This window comes from Protopterus annectens, chromosome 11.part0 (genome assembly GCF_019279795.1).
Source record: "Protopterus annectens isolate FY-2018-M chromosome 11.part0, PAN1.0, whole genome shotgun sequence".
Taxonomy (NCBI): domain Eukaryota; kingdom Metazoa; phylum Chordata; order Ceratodontiformes; family Protopteridae; genus Protopterus; species Protopterus annectens.
The window spans coordinates 551,442,223-551,463,286 of NC_056745.1; the positions used below are offsets into that span (position 1 = coordinate 551,442,223).

Here is a 21,064-nt window from a genome sequence, read left to right on the forward strand (position 1 = left end):
GATCTCAACCCCCCCCCTCCATCATAAAAGAAAACTTGAGTGTCCTGTCCAAAACAAATCCTCTATGGCAGCTGCTAACATAGCCAGCTGCCTGCTGAACAGCACTAAACATGGAGGATCTGTTCCTACAGTGATTCAACATGAGCATATTCACTGGCTTTGGCCCTGAAGTTTGGTCCATGGCAGTAGTAAAGCCACTTCACAAGGGTGATGCCATCAAGGACCCCAGGAATTATAAACCAATCAGCCTAATAAGCCTTATCTTCAAGGCCATGGAACTGGTCATAACAACATGATAAACAGATATAAAAAAAAACTTAAAATCCTTGACCCCTAGTACTTTAGCTTTGTTAAGGGTAGATCTTGTCTAATGAATCTGGTGATTTTTTTGTTAAGGGTAGAACTTGTCTAATGAATCTGGTGATTTTTTTTTCCTAAGGCTAATATTAGATGTGCACAGACCATATAACATACTGTGACCTAGCCAAGGCATTTGATATGATACCACCTGTTAACATTACCAACAAGCTAAATGTGCTCCAAAATTATCCCTATGTAGTTATATGGACAGTTAATTGTCTGAGAGACAGACTACACACACTTTAAGGGTGACAGGAGCATTCTCAGAGGGCATGAAGGTAACCAGTGGGGTAACCTAGGAATCCATGCTATGACCTCTGGTCATTAAGCATATACTACTCCAGTCTCCACAGGAAAAATGTGGAACTTTGATTAACCAAGTTAGCAGATGATTGTAAACTGGGTTTTATATTCAAATCCCGTCTGATATAGAAGTACAAAGTGAACTTATACATGTTAATAGCTGGTGGTCTGAAAATGGGCTAAAACAAAATGCTACAAAATGTATTATTGTTGCATTTGGTAAAAAACACTCCACCCAGCTTAAAGAGTAGAAAATACCCCACTCAAAAATGAAGGTGTTGTGAAAGACTTTAGATAATTGGCAGATAATTCTCTCCACTTTGATCAACATGTTACAACAGGGGTCAGGAAATCCTTCAATCTGGCACAGCTGAATGCAAAGGTCATTTCCTTCAGATCATTTCCTTCAGATCCAGAGAAGTCCTTATTCCACTTTATTCTGCACTGATCAAGTCCATCATTAGATACAATGCCCTTTTGGGATGTATTTTACTAAACATTTCAAACATTTGGAGAGACCCCAATGATTACTGAAAAAAAAAAAAAGATCGGTCTAAAGGTCCTGCACTACCAAGAGACTTGTCCTTATATTCATTATCTTATAGACTCCTTAGGGGTGGATCTGTGCCTTGCCTTTTGAGCCATTAGGTATCCAGAAGTTTAGACCTGTTATTTATCCAGAAATCAAAGATAAGAACCAACTTAATCAAATAAGTAAATCATTGTGGAGAGACAGATTTATCATGCAATGACTACTCCTTCTCTAACAAAAAAAAAAAAAAAAAAAACACTTCATCTCCAGATTAAGCTATGTGACACACTGTCTTCCTTTAAGAAGGAATTATTCAATTGGAAATGTATTCATAAATTCATCCCTAGTATGACTGGCCAATATTTCCTTGGAAAAGGAGGTAATGTTGAAGACTGGGTACTGGCAAGGCATAAACAGCCACATGGCTCAGTTGCCTTGAAATTCTATTATTCTTTGAACTGGATATTAACAGATAGTTTGCTGTACAGAATTCATATCAGAGAACAGGGTAATTTATATGCTTTTTTCAGTATTCTGGTATACCACACTAACAACAATACTATTATGCTTTTGTTCTCCATAACTGATATCATCTCTCTGCTATGTTCTCGTGTGACTCGGAAATATAACAGGAAAGACATACGCATGGAATTCTGTGACATATCAGCAGAACTGCCCATAACAATATACATTTTAAACAGCTCTCCAAATATCTTTATATACAATTCAGCTTATAGTAAAAATTATACTTTTCTTCTTTAGTATTTACTACTGATGTAATATACTTTAAAACAAGATGTGAGTATCAGTCATACGGTTACATTTATAAATGGTTGTTTGCCATCTCATTACTCAAGATTTATTTATTTATTTATTTATTTAACATTTGTTGACTGGGAAAGTCCGACCAGGTTCCACAGATCCTGTTTTCAGCGGAGGCCCGGGGAGAAATCATCATAGTACAGTGTTTGTGACAACAAAATCTCAGAACAGCCAGAGAGCCAACTGCTGCCACAGCGCACAATTATGCAGGGGCGGCTCGTGCTATTAGACTGCAGTCCCCCCCAGCTGCAAATAAAATGAAATTAAAATAAAAAAAAAGAAATTAAAATGAAATAAAACAAAAGCGAGAAATTAAAATTAAATAAAACAAAAGTGATCCCAGAACTGCACAACTCCGTCCACACATGCTATTTCCAAAACTCCACCCACGCACATGCATCAAACATAGAAATCAATCCAGATTGCTAGTGAACCAGTCTGGATTAGGGAACACCATTCAGACAACAGAGATCCCAAAAGTCTACTCAGTTACAAATGCATGGACTTGAAGGGGATCAGACTGCAACGTCTGCAGGCTGGGACCTTGCTCTCACAGGAAGGGAATGCAACGTCTGGCTGGGTACTGGCTTGCTCTTGCAGGAAGAGAATGCAATGTCTGTCTGGGTAGCTTGCTCATTATTGAAATGGAAACCGGAGCTTCTTCATTATTGAAATAGCGGTGTCTGCGATTTAGCTTCTTTATTTTGAAACAGAAACTGGAGCTTCTTTTGACTTAGCTTCCTTATTATTTTGAAACTTGAAACAGAAACCGGAGCTTTTTTTGAGTTAGCTTCTTCATTATTTTGAAACTTGAAACAGAAACCGGAGCTTCTTTTGATTTAGTTTGAAAATGTGTGTGTGTGTGTGTGTGTGTGTGTGTGTGTGTGTGTGTGTGTGTGTGTGTGTGTGTCTCTCTGTAAAATGCCCCAGTTACATACAGCTGGTGGCTAGAACTCAGGTTGGTTATTTGTGTAGTCGGAGGATCCGACGGTATCTTATAAGCAAAATCAGAGCCGAAAAACTGCTCAGCAAATTCCGACCGATGTCTAAGCGTCCGTCGGTTAAAGGAAGCACAGGCTAGACAAGCTGCTACATCGTGGTCTGGGCCTAAACAAGGTAAGCAGTAAGAGTGGAAATCTTTATGAGGTATTTGTTTCCCACAAGTTAAACAGTTATTCACTTTTTCTGACATCGGCTGAGGCAAGAAAGAGTCCCCAACGGGGTACTTAGCTTTTTAGAAGTCTTCGAAGTTGTATTCGGTAGAAGTAATCTCTGGTTCTGACTGACCGGCACTTGCGAACAGCTTCTGCTTCGGGCGCCACGCGGCAAGAAAGACTGAGGAAAATGGCGTCGGCTGATGCCTTTATACCCGAAGAACTGCAGCTATGACGTCGGGTGAAGTGCGACACCAGCCGAGGCCAGACCCAGACTTTGGAATCCGGCCGATCGAAGGGCTGCCTGATGACAGGACAACCCATTTGTAAGGACTGCAGATGCATCCTTGAAGGACATCTCATTAGCTACACTCAAACCCTGAGCCCTTTTGATTTAGTTTGAAAATGTGTGTGTGTGTGTGTGTGTGTGTGTGTGTGTGTGTGTGTGTGTGTGTGTGTGTGTGTGTGTCTGTAAAATGCCCCAGTTACATACAGCTGGTGGCTAGAGAACTCAGGAGCTACACTCAAACCCTAAGCCTTGGGAGCAGGTAGCTAGAGCTTAGCTTCCCTACACACCACCACTTGTAAAAGTTTTGCCTCATAAGTTTGTTCTGTTCCTCATAAAATCTGTGGTTTTCTGAAATTTGAATTCACTAAATAATGGCAGGCATTTTCAGACTTCATATTCTTCAGAAAGTACATGGTAACACATAACCTTTTATTCTAGAAATTTTCTGTTTATATCATCAATATTTGAAAATCGTCCCTATTTTTGGGGCTGTATTCCCCCAGTATTGGCTTTGTCCAGGTTTTTGGTGCTAAGAGGTTGACAGCTATGTAGAGAACTGAATTCACTGAATATGTTTGAGGGCTGTATTCCCCCATTATTGGGTTTGTCGAGGTGTTTTGTGCTAAGAAGTTGAGAGCTATGGTGAGAACTGAATTCACTAAATGATAGCCATTTAAGTTTCAGTCTGTCTGTCAAGAAACAGCTGATTTGGTACAGTGGTATGTTGCTCTGACTATAGTGCACATGGTCCTGGGTTCAAGGCTTGGCGGTGAAATGCATCATGGTAACGCATAATTTTATTCTAGCCACTTTCCAAGATTATACAAACAATGTTTAAAATGTGTTCCTAGTTTTTGGGCTTTTGTCCCCCCTCAATACATTTTGGCTTTTTTCCAGATTTCTAGTGCTTCAAAGTTGACAGATACAGTTGAGTGGACTTTACAAGGAGATGAGAGCTCGAAGAGAAGTTTAGTGGTGCATATGCTGAGTCTGCTTGCATTGTTAATAGCACAACAGGTAGTTTACTTTTTTTGACGCAGAAGGCTGTGGATTCTTCTCCCACAGTATGCAGATGCATTGCTGATACTATACTGTGTTATACTTTTAAAGGGGGAGGATGCTGCAGTCCTGAAAATGTCCTCTTTGGCAGAGATACCTAGTAACGATGAACCTGTTTTCAGTTTGCCATCCATTCCCTATTGTAATAATACGAGCTCATCATTTTTTTTATTGTAACATAGGCATTCATTCCTCAAGGGCAACAGGCACTGTATTTGTAGATGAAACAATGAAATATAAAGTTGTTTGCTAACAGCAGCCTCTTCATTAGTTACAGATCTTTTTAATGTAAAATTATTTAGATGACATTTACTTCTGCAGATGTTGTGCATATTTACTGATACTGGTGGATTGTAGAAGTCTGAGTAGACTTTTATGATGGAAATGTTCTGAATTGACAAGTTTTGTCATTATTGGTGCATGCATTTTGTTTCATTGTTTACTGGAAAAATTTTCAAAACAATAAATTTAAAACGCCCCCTAACAACTGCACTGTATTATACAAGTAATATAATTTAACACAACCAGGAAGGTGCATCAAAGAGCACATGTATGTTTCCTGTGCAAGGGGCCTATGATTTGAAAACAGCCTGCTACTGGCCAGATGCATTTTCTTTGAAGAAGGGTTTCAATGCTGTTTCCATGAATGTAAGTTTCAAGGGCAGTGAAGTTTTAATGCCAAGTCTACTTTCATTGTGAGACTGCATTGCTTTGTTTAGCAGATGTCCATTAGTGTTTGTGCTGTAAAATGTAAAATAAAACTTTTAAATGAAATCCAAATCATCGTACAAGTAAAGCAGTAAACACATTACAGTGTTTATGGTAAATGGGGTGAAATAGCAAAATAATGGGACATTGGAATAGCTGAAGGGGGGGGGGGAGGCCCCATTTGACCATGATTTTGTGAGGGGGAGGAGGACGGCAAACTCAGACAGCCCTGGCTGAAATATACCTCTCAACTGTCCAGATTTCTGCAGAATGAATAGATTTTTGCTTCTTATTTTTGGTTTGTTCTTCATAAAATTTGTGGTTTTCTGGCAAACCATTAGGAATGAAGTCACTATATAATGACAGACATTGAGTTTCAGACTTCATACCCTTCAGAAAAATGCATGCTAAAGCAAGACCTGTTATTCTGTCAACTAAGTTTATATAAGAGCAATTTTAGTGCTGTCTGTATGGCACTAATGTAAAACCTACTATTCTATTATCTTTCTAAGTTTATAAGAGCAGTATTTAAAAATTGTGCTTATTTTTTGGCCTTTGTCCCACTTCTACTTATAGCTTTGTCCAGATTTGTTGCTCTCAGGTTGAGAGGTATGACAAATGTGTCAGGGCCATCACCGTCAGCCAGAGACATTTCAAATTGTGACATATTGCACCCCACTCCCCCATGTAGTGACTCTGGATGTGTCCAAGCAAGACAAGGAGCTGTTATGCAGTGTAAGTGTGCAGAGTATCCCCCCATCCAAGGTAGACACAAGTACTACAGTCTTTGATATTGCAGAATGTTCTGGTTTTCGGTCATATTTTTATACCACTGATTTATGCTTATTAAAATGCATGTTGCAGTCCCTGTTGCTGTGTTTAAGTAGCAATGCTTTAATGACCATCAGGTAAGCATGTCTGAGACTGTAAGATGCAAGTAAGCTTTAATAAGCATACTGTTAAAGAAATGCCAACATTGAAAGCCTTTTTGATGTTGCCATGCAGGGAATATTTACATAACTAGATAACGTATAAGCGTTAGGTATTGAATGCGTATGACAGTATTTGTAATAAAGAACAGGATTACAGTATTTTTAGAAGCTCATTACATTTGTTGGAGACTTGCAGCCATCTTTGCAGGCTTTACCCGTAAACTAAACGGAATGCCAATCTATCATGTGTGGTCCGTTACCTGTGTAGTAATCCTTTAAGCAATTTATCTTGAGCTTGTTTCTTGTTTGCTGTTAATTTTTTTTACTTTGATCACGTTTTCCCCATGAAACAAGTAGATAGTTGTTGTCAGGCAGCAGGTCTTTTTTTGGATAAGAAACATTTTTACAAGTGGGGGTTCATAGGTAGGCACTAGGGTATCGGCCCTAGGGCCTATACAAGCCCAGCCCCAGGGGTGAATTTCCCATTTCCCATCCAATCATCAAGATTTTTCTTGAAGAGTGCTAATGAGGAGCTTTGTTTGATATAGATAGGTAATTTATTCCAGAGTATGGGAAAGTCTCTGGGACAGGAATCTATCCCTCAGGCATGTTCTGTTTATTGTGGTGACACGGTTTAGGTCCCTAGAGCGTGTAGCTCGGAGGGATTGGGATTTCTTTAAGTGGAGCATGTCCAACAGCTCTGGGTTTGACATAGCTTTGTATGTTAGGCAGAGATCACCTCTGAGTAGGTGATATGCGATGGAGTACAGCTGGACTTTTTTGAGAAGGTCTGCATAGGGCATCTGCTTGAGGCTGGTAATCCTCTTTGTGAGGTATTACTGTGGCCTTTCCAGTTGTTGTAGATGTCTTGTGAGGTATATACCAAAAGGGGCATTGTACTCTGTAATGGGTCTAATGAGTGATGAGTAGACTGGAACAATGACCTCTTTTTCTGGATGAGAAACCTTTTGTGATAAGGTGTGCCACGTAGAAGGATTTCCTGACTATTGTGGCAATGTGATTATCAAAGGAGAGACTACTGTCCACCTGTGTCCCAAGGTCTCTTATCACACTTTCGGTGTTAAGTACACTACCACCCATGTTGTAGTTCATGGGTACAGAGTTTTTACCAAAGGGGATGACAATGCACTTTTTGGCATTGAGCATGAGGCCATGGCTTTGACATCAGGCATCTGTGAGGCCCTTTTGTAGGATGTCCACATCATTAGGAGTTTCGAATATGGCTCCTAGTTTGCAGGCATCTGCAAACTTTGTTAGCCAAAGACCTTCTGTGTTAGCCTGTACTTCAGAGAAGTAGATACCAAACAGGAGAGGACCCAAGAATGAACCCTGTGGTACTCCACTTGTCACTGGTCTGAAGTCGGATTTGGAGTCTGCTACTTTCACAGTGTGGGTTCTGTCAGTGAGCCAGTTGGCAACCCATCTTGTGACACAGGGATAGTTCAGTGAGTTTACCTTCTCCCCTTGACTGTCAAGTTCAGTCTTGGTTGGAGAGAGCTTTACCTCCAGTTTGGCTAGATAAATGCATCTCTCACACGTTGTAGTGTTGGGTGGTACTAGGGGAGGGTTGTATGTGTACATGAGGCAATTTCTACATTGCCCCAAGATGCCCAGATTCATTTGATAGACATGAGAGAACACTGGGAGCTGACCCTTGGACATGCCTGAATAAAAAACTATTTTCCTCCAGATAAGTGAGGAAAGTGAGTACAAGAGCTGTTTTTCTCTCAGCAAGTGAGGAAAGTAAGTACCAAAACTGTTTCCCTCTAGGTAATAAGAAAGGTTGAGTGCTGTAGTAATTAGTAGCTTATTTAGTGCTTACAACAAGTTCTGAACAAGTGCTTATCACGAATAAGCAAATTCAAGTGCTAAAACTAAGAATCTGTTTCTGGACTAAACTAGTTACAGGAACGGGGGGAAACATGTGCAAATGAGGGCCTTTTAAATCAGAAAGTTGAGAGAGATGGAAAAACTGCCCAAACAGCCAATAAAAAGAAGTTATGTACTCACCATAACGTTCCATCTGAGTAGTTACTTCATTTGTCTGCAACCTGTGGGTATCGGATCCGACCTCGGATCAGAGCCAGCAGCTTTACTAGCTAAAAGATCCAAGCTCCTGGCTCCTCCCCTTTATCCATAATCCCCTGCTACATGCTCCCTTTCCTCAGATCGAGTTTGCTTAATCTAACAACTAAGACCCTCGACAGAGGACCAAGTAATGCCTAAACACATGAAACAATCTCAGTCATGATCAGGAACCACAATAATAGTTAGGGGGCATGGAGGGGGGATCGGTTGCAGACAAATGAAGTACCTACTCAGATGGAACGTTATGCTGAGTACATAACTTCTTTATCTGAAGTAGTTACTTCATTTGCTCTGCAACCTGTGGGACAGAGTCCCCAGCTACCTAAAACCTTGGGAGGCCCTCAAGGAAGGATATTCCGAAGCACCACGGAGCCAAAGGAAGCCCTATTCCTGGATATCATATCCAATTTATAATGAGAAATGAATGTATGGGAAGAGGACCAAGTAGCTGCTGAACATATGTCGTCCAGGGGAACCCTGGACCAGAAGGCTGCTGATGCGGCTATGGATCGGGTTGAGTGGGCATGGACTCCGATAGGAGCAAGTTTACCTGAGGCTACATACGCATGAATGATGCACTGTGAAATCCAATTTGCTAAGGTAACTTTGGTAATAGCTCTACCCAGAGCAGATTTGGCAAAGGACACAAACAATTGATCAGCCTTGCGAGTATCCTTCGTCCTGTGCAAGTAAAAACGTAGTTGTCTATGTACTTCCAACTTGTGTAATTTGTATTCCCCTTTGTTCTGAAAGTTGGGAAAGAACACTGGTAAATTAATCGACTGATTAATATTTGACTCCGAAGCCACCTTTGGTAAGAAGGAAGGGTTAGTCCTGAGAGACACTCTATTCCTATGAAAGATTAGATAAGGGGGTTTCATGCAAAGGGCTTGAAGTTCCAAACCCCTCCCGGCTGAAGTAATAGCAACTAGAAAGGCTGTTTTCCATGATAAGAACTTTAATGGAACTGAGGCAGCAGGCTCAAAAGGTGGGCTTGTCAATGCTTGTAAAACCAAAGTTAGGTCCCATGGTGGGACCACAGTCTTAACTGGTGGTTTCAATAGAAAATTACCTTTCAAGAAGGTTTTGCATATCTTTAAGATCCCAGCCCATCCCCTACATGTAAATGGGAAATAGCTGCCAATTGTACTTTAACTGTAGATGCACTGGCTCCTTGATGAAAAATGTGTGACAGAAAATCAAGAACCGCCGGAATAGGGACGGTAAAGGGATCTAAGCCCTTGTCCTTAGCCCAGACAGAAAAATGCTTCCATTTACAACTGTAAATTTTCCTGGTAGCAGGCTTGTGAGCCGCTACCAGAATGGCCATTACTGGTGATGAGATGCTGGGAGTCCTTGCCATCAGTGGAACTGGATCAACCAAGCCACGAGCTTGAGGTTTACCAGGTTCGGGGGTTGCAATCCCACAGGATGCGAAATCAGATCCGGAATGGGATCCAAGATCCATGGAGGAACTACACTGTGAGACCGCAGAGAAGGGAACCAGAACTGGCGAGGACAGAATGGGGCTATGAGGATAATTGTGCTCCCCAACCGACATGCTTTCTGAATGAACTTCGTCATAACAGGAAGGGGGGGGCATAGAGGAGACCGGGTGGCTAAGCATGAACCAGAGCGTCTCTGGGGCTCTCCTCTGGTGGGGGAAGTATCGCAAAAAACTCGATGCACTTTGTGTTGGACGGAGAAGCAAAAAAGATCACAGCAAGGTAGACCCCATTTGAGGAAGATCTGTTTCGCAACTGATGGTTTCAGGGACCACTCATACGGTGGGAGGATCATGTGACTCAGTTTGTCTGCCAGAATGTTGGACCGACCCGGAATGTGCATTCCTACCAGAAAGTGGTTGGTGAATATCGCCCACTAACAAACTCTCACGGCCTCCCGACCAAAGGGATAAGATCTGGTCCCTCTCTGTTTGTTTATGTACCAGACTACCGCCATGTTATCTGTTTGAACCACAATAGTCCCTAGAGGAAGAAGGTCCTGGAGAGCTTGCAATGCCAGAAGCACCCCCCTCATCTCTAGGACACTGATATGCAAAGCGGTCTCTAAGGGGGTCAACGTGCCTTGGACGGTTCTGCCCAAAGAATGCCCCCCCCCCCACTCGAGGCGAGAAGCATCCGTGGTCAACGTGGCTTGGGACGGAGGCATCACGAAGGGTCTCCCTTCCCGCAGCTCCGGTGAGCGAAGCCACCAGAGGAGGGAGTCCCTGCAAGCCCTGCTCAGGGGAATAGGGGTGTTCAATGGATGTAGCAACAGAGACCATTGGACTTGAAGGGTCCATTGCAGAATCCTCATTCGTAGATGCGTGTGTAGCCAAAGACTGATTGCCGCCGCCATGGAGCCTAGTGCTCTCAGGACTAACTCTGCCGATGGAGCCGGGTTCTGAAGGAGGGCTATAACCGGACATGACAAACTGCTCACCCTGTCTGAAGTTAGTAGGGCCCGAGACAGGCGAGTGTCCAATTTGGCCCCTATAAATTCCAGGACATGCACAGGATGAAGAAAGGACTTTTGAAGGTTTACCAAAATGCCCAAACTCTGGGCAAGAGTTAGAGCATAATCCCTGGCAACACACAGTTGATGCCTGTTGGAGGCGGTGAGGAGCCAGTCGTCCACGTATAGAAAGACCCGAATGCCCTGGAGTGTCAGGTGGGATGCAACCACTGCCATGACCTTGGTGAACACCTGGGGGCTAAGGTGAGGCCAAACGAAGAACCCTGAATTAATAATGACTGGCTCGCAGCCAGAAGCGGAGAAACCTCCTGGATCGTCCGTCCATCAAAATGTGGTAGTACGCATCCTTGAGGTCTATGGAGCACATCCAGTCATTCTCCCAAAGGAGGGGGAGAATTGATTGAAGAGTGACCATCCGGAATTTCTCTTTGGGAATGAACAGGTTCAGGGAAGAAAGATCTAGAATCGGTCTTAAGTCCCCCGTCTTTTTTGGCACTAAAAAGAACCTGGAGTAATAGCCCAATCCGAATTAGTCTGGGGGGACGTGCTGGATGGCTCTTTTTTTCTAGCAGCTTTGAAATCTCTGAAGCTGTCACCTCCCTTTGATCGGGTGGGACATCGGGGAGGCGCTTCATGGGGGGGGGGGACTTAGGAAGGGAATGGAATAACCTCTGGATATGATTCGGAGCACCCATCGATCCGTCGTGATGGACTCCCAATTTAGTAGGTGCTCTGACAAACGCCCCCCCCCGACTGCCTCCAGAGAGGGACAGCCGGGTAAGCCCTCATGGCTGTTGCGCGGGCCTGTCCGAGAACGGTTCTCTAGACCCGAAGATACGCAGCCCCCCTCTGCCTCTGGGCCAGCGTCCACCTTGTCCTCCTCTGCCTCTGAAGGATGAGGGGTCCGAAGCTGGGCGGGACTGCTGAGACTTCCGGAACCACATCTTCTTTTGTCCCCTTTGATTATTGGAAAAGGATTGCTGGGGATTAGAGAAGCGGACCCCGACGGCAGACAGCGTCTTCCCGTCTTTTTCGCTTTGGACCAGCGTCTCGCGGACGGTCTTGCCAAAGAGCAAAGAACCATCAAAGGGCGCGTTCGTGAAGGACGCCTTAAAGGGTTCCACAAAATCACAAAGGCGGACCCAGGCATGACGCCGCAAGACGACCCCTGCTCTGCTAGCTCTAGCGGCTCCCTCCATAGCATGGGAGAGTAGCCACATAGACGTGTTAGATATAGACTTTAGAGTGGCCATACGAGTCGAGAAAGTCCTCTTATCCTCGACCATCATGGACTCCGGTGGAGCTGCAGCATATTCCTTTATTAGGTCTTGCTGGAGTCTGATGATGTGTGCCATGTAGTTCAGCACCCTTACAGAGAAGGTGGCTGAAGCAAACATCCGCTTCCCAATGCGGTCCAATGTCCGAGATTCCTTATCCGCAGGATAGACAGAGGAACTCTCCTGTGTGAGTTCCTTCTTTGTGGCAGCCGCCACCAACATGGCATCCACAGGTGAACCCTTAGACTAGGCCTGCCCATCAGGGGGAGGGCTAAGAATTTTATCTGGCCTTCTTGGAATTGGCTCCACAGTGTCCGGCTCCTTCCACTCCCTGGTAGTAATTAAGTCTACCAGGGGGTCAGCAAGGGGGGACACCCAGGAGGTAGATGGGCCTGCCTCAAACGCCTCCAGAAACACAGACTTGTCCGAGGAAGGTTTTTGGGCAGACCACCCCCTTCTAATTCACAACATTTCCATGATGTCTCCAAAGGAGACATCCTCAGGGGGTGACCTTGGGGAACCTTCCCCTTCATCCAAATCTGTGTCTTCCGTGAGGGACTCCAGGGAGTCCAGGTGCCTCCTTTTACACTTCCGTTTGTGAGGGACCTCCTTGGTGGGACTATCCGAGAAGGGCTCTCCTACAGGGTCCTGTTCCTCTAAGGGAACTAACTGGAGGGTCGAGGCAGGCTGTCCCAGTGGTCGGATGATGGAGGATAGACCCAAATGCATAGGGGGGGGGCGGGAGGATCCATCACCCGGACCAGGGATCTGGAAGGTCTCGACAGAACCCTCTCCACTACCTCAAACACCGAAGGCGAGCCGCTTTCCCCAGGCTCCGAAAGCAGCCTCCTCGGCTCTGAAGTAGGGATCGGTGTCGGAGCTGATGTGGTCAGATCCGAGAGGGAAGTGTGCTCAAACCTGAACGGCGCCGAAGACACACCCACCCCTACGGATCCGACGCTTGGCTCTCGGCACCAAGAGCTAGGATCCGACACGCTCTAGGGTACAGTCGGTGTCGAAGTTACCAGAACTATCAGCGCCGTCAACTCCCCGGTTCCGAAAGGGCCCAGATCTGATGACTCAGAAACTCGAAAACGGGTTGGAGAAGGAGCTATCGGGGCAAAAAGAGGGGCTGCTCTCCCTCCTGGGGGGGGGCAGGAGCACCCCCATCTGCATCTGAGTCTGCAAAAATCGACGCATCATCCGATCCATGTCCGCGTCGGTCAGGCTTCTTGTAGATCTAGAAGAGGTCACTGAGGCGGGCTGGGAGGGTCGCCTCAATGACCGCGAGGGAGACCGGTCCTCCTCCTCCGGCGAGAAACAAGGCGAACGGAGCTGAGAGGGAGACGATCCGGAAGCCCTCATAGAGGGACTAGCAACTTTAGATGGCGGGGCTGAGGGATGAGTCTCAGCCCGCCTCTTGTGGCTTCTATGTTTTTCCTTTTCTTTGTGCCTCTTCTCTCTGGTAGAGGCAGAAGAGTCCCCTGAACAGAGTCCCCTGAACCCTGCATAGAAGAGGGAGGTTGAGTCCCAGGCAGAGTTCAGGGGGATCTAAAGGAACGGGGACTGCAGTAACAGCCTGTGCCTTAGAGGGAGAGGAAGAAGTGTCCTGCGGTAACAAACCCGCCAGGATCAACTTGTTCTTCCTATCCCTGATGGCCCGGGGGTTGAACACTGCACATATCTGGCAGCTGGTGGACAAGTGGGCCACCCCCACACACAAAACGCACTGAGTGTGGCCATCAGCTGGGGAAAGCTTATGGCCACACTTAGTGCATTTAGAAAAAATGGCTTTGGGCTCTTCAGCCATCACACTAAACACACACACACTAAGGGGAGGGAAACACAAAAATAAGCTAAATTTTCCAGAAAAATTTAAACTAAGGCTATCACTCGACGATTGGAGATTAAATCACTCACACACTACCTAAAAATCAACTTCTCTCTGACTTTTTTGAAATACAAACTGGAAAGTTCTCACCCACGCCTTAGGAGCTCTTCACTAGAAGCTTCTTTCAGCCACGGCAAACGAGATCTGAGGAAAGGGAGCATGTGGCAGGGGATTATGGTTAAAGGGGAGGAGCCAGGAGCTCGGACCTTTTAGCTAGTAAAGCTGTCAGCTCGGATCTGAGGTCGGATCCGATACCCACAGGTTGCAGAGAAAATGAAGTAACTACTTAGGTTACCTAGTGCTTATCACAGAGATTGCTACTTTCAGCATGTTACTTGGTACTTTTATAAAGCTGAATATAAGTTATTAGAACTGCAGTCCAAGGAGAAGTGGTTTGAGTTGAGTGCTCCTTGATTTTTTTTATACTTGATTTTGACTGGCATACCAGTAATGTATTTAAAAAGTCATTTATTTTTTCATGCCTCACAACCTTTTTGTTTCCATCTAGATATTAAGTAAGCTGTCATGTAGCCAATGCATTGAAATATTTTTTTTCTTCCACACTTCATTTTGTCTTGATTGGACTCTCATAATGATGGTTTGGCACCCAGGGCAGCTTATTTAATTAAAGTCCCAGTTTTTGTGGTTTTGAGCATAGCTCCACCCCTTTATAGTTGGTCATACCCCTTCCCATTGGCCCCACCCATTCACCTGTCTCCTGTAGCCCCCCTTTGATTTGAAGTCACCAGCCACCACTGCAATTATGGCTTCAACTGGAGAGAAAACTATAGACAAAATCAAGATCATCCTAATGGAAAGAAAATGTACAGCTACATTATGCAGACTACTGGGAACTGATCTTTACAGAACATATCAGAGATGCAGTAGGAGCTACATCTAATTAATATTCTCAGTGAAATGACAATAGTCCTTTAATCATGTTTATTCAGTGCAGTTAGAAACCTAATGGAGTCTTAAACAAGTAACAAGTAGAAATGCCATTTGTCTCAGTGTTCCAGCCCTGATAGTCAAATATGAATGTTTTAAATGTGTATTTGCTCCTTTAGATCAGGTAGGCTTCGCATTCAGTCTTCCACTTTACAATGTTCCTATGACCTGCAGTCTTGTCAAAGAAGAGTAAAAGTCTTTTAATGAAAAGCCTAGAAATTCAGACGAGAATGCTATATTTTGATGTGTCAACTCTCTGATTTAAGGTGAAAGTTTACACTTAAAGGCCCTATGAATCTAATAAACAACTTATGCATGAGTATCCATTTTAAATGCTTTGTTAGCCTACAACATCCACTTACCAAGGATAATGAGTTTTGACAACTTTCCATGGTTCACCAGCATCTTTAAGACTGAAGCCAGAATACGTACAGATACCAGACTTCCTTCATCTACAACCAAAACTCGTGCATCTGAGAATTTCCAGGGTTCATTCTCCATGTTGTCTTTTGACTGCTGCTTTGCAAACCAAAAGCTCCATGCAATCTACAAAAATATTTACACTATTTTAGGGACAGTTAAAAATGCAGCATTTCGATGACAGTAGACTTATAAGTCATCCAGAATATGACAGCATCAAACTTGCATGCAAAAACATGACAAATTGAAAAGAAAAACTACTTCACTGATATGGAAAAACAATAGTCCATCTTTTCAACATATGCTCCTATTGTATCAATGTATCTTAGTGCTACTGCAGCTCTCATGACAGTTCTAACTGGTGCAGTGAAACTGGGCTCAGTCATGGTCCTGTGCATTTGAACCAAAAACTTTTCCCACCATTCTAATTCTTTAGCATGAAGACTTGAAGTATGTTTTACACAAGGATTATTAGGTTAAGATTACACATGGAGGAAAACATTAAAAAACTTAAAAGATGCAAAAAAAATGAACACAAAAAATGTCATGATCTCAACTTGAAAAGGTGTCAATTTGCAGTAATGAAGCAACATTGTAATGGTCAAACACATGCTCTATAAATATGAACAGTTACAAATAAGGCCTTTACAATCTACTCCAACAAAAATCAACGGGACTGCCAATTTCCTAATTTCAGTGGCACTTTAACTTTCATCTTTATTCCTCTACTTCAATAGAGATTCTAACTTCTGTTCCTCTTTCTCGGAAGCCTCCTCATTCAAATACTATCCCAGACCCAAAATGTAACATGTAGGAAATCAAGAGGGCCCTTAGCTAGCCCAACAAAAGCAATGAAATGGAAGGGTCATGGTCTAAATCATTTAAAAATATTAAAATAATTGTCTTGTTTAACTTGGAATAACAAGTCATCCTTAAGAGAAGCTTCAATTAAATTGATTTCATCAAGAAAAACTTGCATCTGCTTTTGGTTACTATGTACAATAATTCTCATCACAGCACAACTACAATCAAATAGGTTAACAAGCTCCTTATAAAGTTCCACATCCTCACTTAAACCATTAGGACACTTCCATAAACTTAATCCCTTAGGCACCTGCCTACAGGAAATACATTCTTTAAGGTACATGTTATCCACTGGTAAAAGTTTAAATTTGGTAAGTTTTTTTCTCAAATAAAGTTAACCGAGAGTCAAACTCAAGATAAGATGAGTTTTTTTTTGTTACTTGTTTAAAATTGTTTGGTTAGTGAATTATATTAAGGATTTGTTTAACTGAATTTAACTAACTGATGTACTAATTGTTGGAGTTTTATTATTGGTTGGTTTGTTGCATGTGATCTTTTTTTACTACATATATATTGATTTTAATGTCAAGGCACCTTAGTTCTGATGAATTCCAATTGCTCATGGATGAAAGCACTCATCTGTTTATTAAATTGATTTTCTTTATTTTTGGCTACATTTCTTTGCTCCAGGGAACGACTTTGCCAGCACCCCCTTTTGTAGTGGTTTTAGTCTGGTCTTCAGAGTGAGCTCTAAATCTTTTGGTTTAACATGAGCAAATTACCTAAAGCCAATTTGCACACTGACTAGTGGCTAGACCTGACATGGAACATGGTTGTAATCAATCAGTGTTCTCCTGTCTAATGAATACTGTGAACCACAAATGATGCCAAAAGCAGTTGGTCTTTACAACTCTTTCCCCAAAAGACACAATCTTGAGTCTGTGATGCTGCCAGGCTATTCTTGTGCAAGTTTGAGGTAGAAACACTCAGCATGTTTTTGGGAGGTGAGAAGACAGATACAGGGAGGGCATGCAAACTCCACATAGGCATTGGCCTAAGGTCAGAATCAAACCTTTGACCTTGTGCAGGAGAAGCACAGACTTTAACCATTATGGCAACTGTCTCTCAACCGTGTCATCCATGTGCAAATATACAATTGAGCCTGTGGCACCAGATGAAGTATCAGCACTGTCAAAATTACAGCAGACGCCATGGTATCCCACTGTCAATGTCAGCACCAGTGTTTAATGAAGATGTTCCTTAAACCCAGATGCAGGAAAATCCTCAGTCTTCACTACAGCCTTCCAAGTAAGGTGGGACAGGAACTGGGATATGACCGAAGAACTGTTCAGGGCCCTAAGATCCAGAACAGCATATCTGTTCAAAGTTTCAGACTCTTTAATAGACAGTAATTTGACAAAATGCTGAAGTCTCTAGGAGCTATGCTGGACAAAAACACACTCTGGAGTCAGTATTTGAGTGCTTTAGAGTTGCTCTGCCAACTTAGCTGGTGGCTTATAAACATCAATAGCATAATTTGGAGCAGAAAGGATAGAGTCAGGATACCTCTGGGCTGTTCTGATGGCATTTCAAATGACTAGCTCCAAGGGGGAAGGATTACCCATGGCTCCTCAACTTACGTACAAGAAACTACATCAGGAACTTCTCGGGAAAAGGAAGAAGTGTCAAATGCCAGCCTAAGCTATTGTTTATAAACCTGTGGGATAAGGTTGTCAGGGTGAATCCACTATCCTTGTCCATAGCAATAACATTAGCCTTGAGATCCTCCAAAGCCTCAAAGGATCCAGATAGCAGCAGAGTAAAACTATCTCTACTACCAATGGATGCGAGCTCATCTGGGGACAGACTGGCATTGGTTTAGGTGTTAGGTAAAGGTAGTGTGATGTGAGAAGATATCAAGGCCAACCTTCCTTAATGGTACAGTCCTGCATCTCCGACTCAAAACATCCTCCAAACATCAAACTTCTTGACTAGGCCCTTAGGCATAGGCCCTGCAGAATTATCAGAAGGAACCTCCTCAGTCAGGGCATTCTGGCCCACAGGTACCTAGGACTGGGTGATAGCATCAGGGGGAGAGTCCATCATTCAGTGATGCTCCCCAAGACCACTCACTGAGATCACGTTGGTAGATTATGTAGATATAGGTAGATCAACCAAAGGCAAGAAAAAAAACAGAGCCTTGAGAGAATACCTCCCAAACAGTGGGAGAAATGAAGGAGTGCATTCTTGCCCTCTTGTCAAAGTCCTCACTAATTGATGACAAGGTCATCTCCAGCAGCATCTAAGTGTACCAGGTGAATGCTGCTCTTACTCTATGGAGGTGCAGGTCCAGACCTGTTCTCCATGTATTTGTCCCAGCAGCAATGCTCAGACATATGCCTGCAGCTACAAGGATGTTCATCCCAATGGCCACTCACAAAGAGATGTGTACTGCTACCACTTCCCTGGGCACAGGTAGGCCAACAACTTTCTTCTCCGTTGATGTTCAGCAATTACACTAAACATATGACAGCTGTCAATGTCATCCTCTACCTCAAAACAGTAAAGAGAACACCATAAACGTCTTGGGTTATAATTCACAGAAAAAAGTGCTACATTGTGACAGGTGAAAAAATACTCAACTAAGGACTATGTTTAAAAATCTTTTATTATTTAAGTGTGCTGCTCCACAGCACATTTTCAACCAGACCATGGCCATAAGGGCAAATATAAATATAAATATAAAATATATGGACAATTTAGTGAAGCCAACCCAATAGTGTCTTTCTGAGATGTGGGAGGAAACCATAGTACCTGGAGAAAACTCATACAGACATGAAAATATTCCAATGCTACACAATAATATTCCAATGCTACACAACCTGTGATACATCCTTCTGTGCTCTGGAAGGGTTATTAAAAAAAAAAAAAAAAACCTAAACAGCGACTCTTCCAAACTCATGTATACTATCCAAAATACTCTTATTTCCCAAACAGCATTCAGCAAATGCTCGCCTTCTTGTTCTGCAGCATTCAACAAATGCTCCTCCTCCTGCTGTTTGAGAGTCACCTTCTGCTGCAATACTTAAATCGTTGTCAGATTCATTCCCATAGTTTTCTGTTATTCCTATCAAATTTTTAAAATCCATTTTCACTTTTTCCATACCCTGGCTATAACTTATGAAGAAATTTCTATCTTTACTAGCAACTCTAGAATAATTTCCATCACCCATTCCTTAAATTCCACTTTTTTAACAGATAAGTAGGTAAAAAACAGTGTCTCATTTCTATTCCATTATCCTGCATCTTTATCTTAATCTTTACTGGTTTATGATCAGAAATAGTTATTAAATGTGTTTCAGAGCCTTCAAGTAAATATCCATCCTCCCATGAAATATAATTTATATTCAGTCTAGCACAGCTATTGTACCTTGGGGAATAATATGCCATTTCTTATGAGTTCCTAGTACTGAATTCAGACAATCCTTTCCAAACATGGTCATATATTTCTTCAGGAATCCACCCCCTTTTGTTATATTTTCCCTTCTACTTCCCCATAACACATCAATACTAATGCAAAGCAGGCTCCATGCCCAACCCCATAAATATTTCTTACTGAAAAATGATTATTCCTCCTAAACATCCGTTAAGCTCCATAATGGTAGTTTTAGGTGGAATATACATACTTGCCAGTATAATCCTCCTTCCCTGCCAATAACCCCATATTACCATAAATCAACCATTACTGTCTTTCCTTTTTCCTCTTCTGTCACTACTGGAGCCTATCTTCCAATCAGTTTTATTACTCTGTAAAACTCAACCAGAGTTGATTTTTCTCTGTTTTGGTTGGTTTTCTCTGACTTTCACCAGATTTCTTCTTTGCTGACATCCAGGCAGTGTAGTGTCTAACCAGTAAATCACTTTCCCCATATTAATAACTTTTACTGGCATTTTCTTTCATGTTTTTTAAAACAAGAAACATCTTTATTAAATTATCATGTATGACACAGGCAATTTTGCACTTATGTAAATTAAAATAAACCATATTGACACAATCTTAGTTGCAAACATTACACATTACAAACCATGCCGACATAACTGTAGCTGCAAACATTATACATCACTTATAATATATCCAGTCATTGTCAGTCAACTATTATACAGCTCATTTAATTCCTGCCTTCTTTTAAACATTGTTCCCCCTCTGCATGTATTGATCCCATTTTATTTCTATGTAACTTACTCCTACTTTTTTCTAAGGATCCTAATTCCAATTGTTTTATCTCCGTTACCATCTTCCCTACTTCTAGTAAAGGTGGTTTAGACTTTGATTTTCATTTTCTAGTAATTGCTTTTTTGGTAGCCATCATAATTAGAATCAGTAAGGCTTTACTATGTCTAGGCAATTCCGATTTTGCATCATAGCTCAAAAAAACATTTTCTTAGTTGCACCAATTTGCTCACAATGCATCTCCAACAGAGCAGGCTGTAGGGAATCTTTAAAGTCTAAAGGAATACAAAAAACATTACAGTGCTCAGACGAAAAGTACACAAACACCAAAAATTGTCATAACCACCATAAAACCTCTATAACAATTTTATTAAGCACTTTTTTCATCACATTTCAAGAACTTCATCAGACTAATTCCAAATAAAACAATCACATTTAAATATCCCTCTAAAGATACCATGTGACCAAAAATAATGGCATCACCATAACGACCTAATAAAACTACATATCAAATCAAACCACACTGCAAAAACCATAAAATACAAATATCTAAATATGCATTTAAATATAAATTCTAAAACAATTGATTTTCTTTTCAATGCTTTTAATTTCAATATACAGTTAACTGAACATTTATCGTTCAAACCTGGGAATCTATACGCGTTTAGTCTCAGTTGCCAAATTAATTCATTTCTTTCTTAACGCAATGCCCAGGGCCCACCCTTATCTCTTCAATAACTTGATCAA

At 42.3% G+C, this 21,064-nt stretch overlaps 1 protein-coding gene across 1 annotated transcript in view; it reads right to left on the minus strand.

The window, feature by feature from the left end:
* The window catches only part of HELB (DNA helicase B), a 1,552,493-nt gene that overhangs the window by 961,943 nt on the left and 569,486 nt on the right, over nucleotides 1–21,064 (minus strand). Inside the window, exon 5 of the mRNA XM_044088061.1 lies at nucleotides 15,225–15,408. Coding sequence (XP_043943996.1) covers nucleotides 15,225–15,408 — 184 coding nt within the window. The remainder of the gene's footprint in view (nucleotides 1–15,224; nucleotides 15,409–21,064) is intronic.